The following is a 2,488-nucleotide window of genomic DNA, read 5'->3' on the forward strand; positions in this document are numbered from 1 at the left end:
GGTACCGAACTAAGTGATTCAATCCTATTTGAAAGTTACAATATGACCCTTGAAAATGCGTTATAAGTACCACAACAGATTCATAGTAGAGGAGATTGTGGAGGGTTTTTGTGTTGGTTCCTAGAAGCGATGATCAACGGAAAGTCGTATTCTATAGAGGGTAAAATCGGTTCATGGGCTATGTCATGTCGTAAACGACTGACATAAATTTTTTCAGGTACAAAAACATAAATAATTTGGACATTGTAATATTACTTAAAATAAATCCTTTTAATTTATATATTTATTTGTTTTTTTTTTTATTTTAAGATTACCGGTTGCATTTTAGATATATAATATAAACAAAACTTTTTCAATAAAACAAAACATATTTACACGAAACACAATAAAATAAACAAAAAGAAAATAAAAAATAAAAAATTGTTCCGAAACTATGATCCGGAATCCTACTTATTCCGGAGGTCTATCCGAAAAGGGGTATTCACCAAAATAGTAATTTTACCAAAAAAAAAAATCATTTTTTTCCAAAAAAGATCATTTATATTGGTAAGTTAATTTTTTTTCACCCTTATATCGGCTCCGCTATGAACAAATTACTCTAGATAAATCATAACGTGAACACCTAATGAGATAAATGATAATTTGTCCCGAACAAAAAAATTAAATAATATACAAACTCAAACATGAAACATTATTTATGGATTATCATGCACTAATTCAATGACAAACATGCTATACCCTTTTGTATGCACATTATACCATAAAATATTTTGTTTATTGTAAAAGTAGAAAATTGGTGATAGTAATGCACCTAAAACCTTTCTTATAGTACTTATCTTAAAATAAAACATGGGGCATGCACAACAGTACAATCTCTAACAATTGTCCAAGTTCGTGAACCCAATTTTTCCCTTTCTTCTATAATTAAATTATATCGACTTAAGTTGTTTTTCTAATACTACATTATTTGGAAATTTAATTCAAATTAAAGATCTATTGCTACCGAACATGGACAATTTCCAAACTTGCACAAGTACTTCAACACGGAAAATTTCCTAACGCCTTTTTTGTGCATTTCTATTGGCAAAGAAGTTATATATATAATCGAAAATTAATAAAACATAAATTATAGCTGTACTGTTTTGTTTCTGATTTTATGAATGAAACTTTGCTTTCCATGTGGACAACACGTTTTGTACATATGCGTGATCAATGTATTTTTTGATGATGATATGGACCAAAATGACCATGTATGCAATCATTTCGACCATTTTCATATAAATAAAAATAAAAAATCGATGAATGTATAATTTAAGCTTGTTCATGATGATATGGATATAAACAAAAATAAAAAAATGGATGAATGTATAATTTAATGTTGTGTTATGTCGTATCATAGTTAGCAGATAAATTAACTTATTATTTATTTATTTATTTTTAATATGCAGGTTTTGTAAACTAAAATAATAATTTATAAGCTGGTTTTTTTTATATAATTTACTTAAATTAGTTTTTAAATAGTTTTATTTTATTTATCAAATATATACTGAATTAATTTAAAAAACATATTTTTCCAAATATATTTTATGTGATTTTAATTATAGGTAAAAAAAAATACTACCAAGATATTTATCTTTGAAAGAAAAATATCTTCAAATCCAACAAATATAAAAAAAAAAAAAATAGAAATGATTACCAAAAAAAGGGTCATTTAACTATTGCTCACCAAATGCACCCCTAGTATAAATTATTAGCGTCCTTCACAAATATCCCTAGTTATAATCCAAGGGTGCACTTCAAAAGTTTGCATCACGATCTCACAAACCCTTATCGTGCGCCGTGGTGCATAGGATACACCAGGCCTTTTTCAAAAGATGATGATTTCCTTGTTCCTTGCCCTGTTTCTACCATGCGCCGGGATGAGTGTGGTGTTCCTTGTCTACATGTGTTTGCTATGGTACGCCGCACATCACCTTCCTGAAATGACGGCTCCGGTGAAACCCAACACCGGTGCTGGCCTTTCAGCGGCGGAGCTAGACAAACTTCCGAGAACCACCGGCAATGAACTCGGGTTAGGGACTGAATGTTCGGTCTGTTTGGAGGATATTGAGGCGGAGCAACCGGCGAGGGTGTTTCCGGGATGTAACCATGGGTTTCATCTACAATGCGCCGATACTTGGCTGTCGAAAAATCCGGCTTGCCCGGTTTGCCGAAACAAACTTGAACCGGATTTCTTTCGCCCATCTGAAACCAGTCCATGTTGAAACTTTTGATGAATTTGTTCATCACCCTTTGAAATCTTTTTGATAATTAGTTTCGTTTTTTTGCTTCTTTTCTTCTTCTATTTTTTTTTATAGCAGTCTTGATTGTACATGATTAAGTATGATTATCAGCAGTTTCAAGATCGTTAGCCCCCTGTTTTAGTTCCTTCTTCTGAATCAAGAATCAAGTTCTTAGTTCTTTAATCGAGTTTTTAATGTAGAACTTA

General features: G+C 31.1%; 1 protein-coding gene across 1 annotated transcript; it reads left to right on the forward strand.

Annotated features, from left to right (window-relative positions):
- Positions 1 to 1,919: 1,919 nt before the first annotated feature.
- LOC145029498 (E3 ubiquitin-protein ligase ATL23-like) lies at positions 1,920 to 2,264 on the forward strand. The gene has a single exon (XM_078978014.1). It carries the CDS (start codon positions 1,920 to 1,922, stop codon positions 2,262 to 2,264), a length of 345 nt encoding a protein of 114 aa, XP_078834140.1.
- Positions 2,265 to 2,488: the final 224 nt, after the last annotated feature.

This window comes from Lactuca saligna, chromosome 2, assembly GCF_052625555.1.
Source record: "Lactuca saligna cultivar CGN05327 chromosome 2, ASM5262555v1, whole genome shotgun sequence".
Classification (NCBI taxonomy): domain Eukaryota; kingdom Viridiplantae; phylum Streptophyta; class Magnoliopsida; order Asterales; family Asteraceae; genus Lactuca; species Lactuca saligna.

Excerpts from the sequence above, each read along its gene's own strand:
- LOC145029498 (XM_078978014.1), top strand. The coding sequence starts at position 1,920 with ATGAGTGTGGTGTTCCTTGTCTACATGTGTTTGCTATGGTACGCCGCA.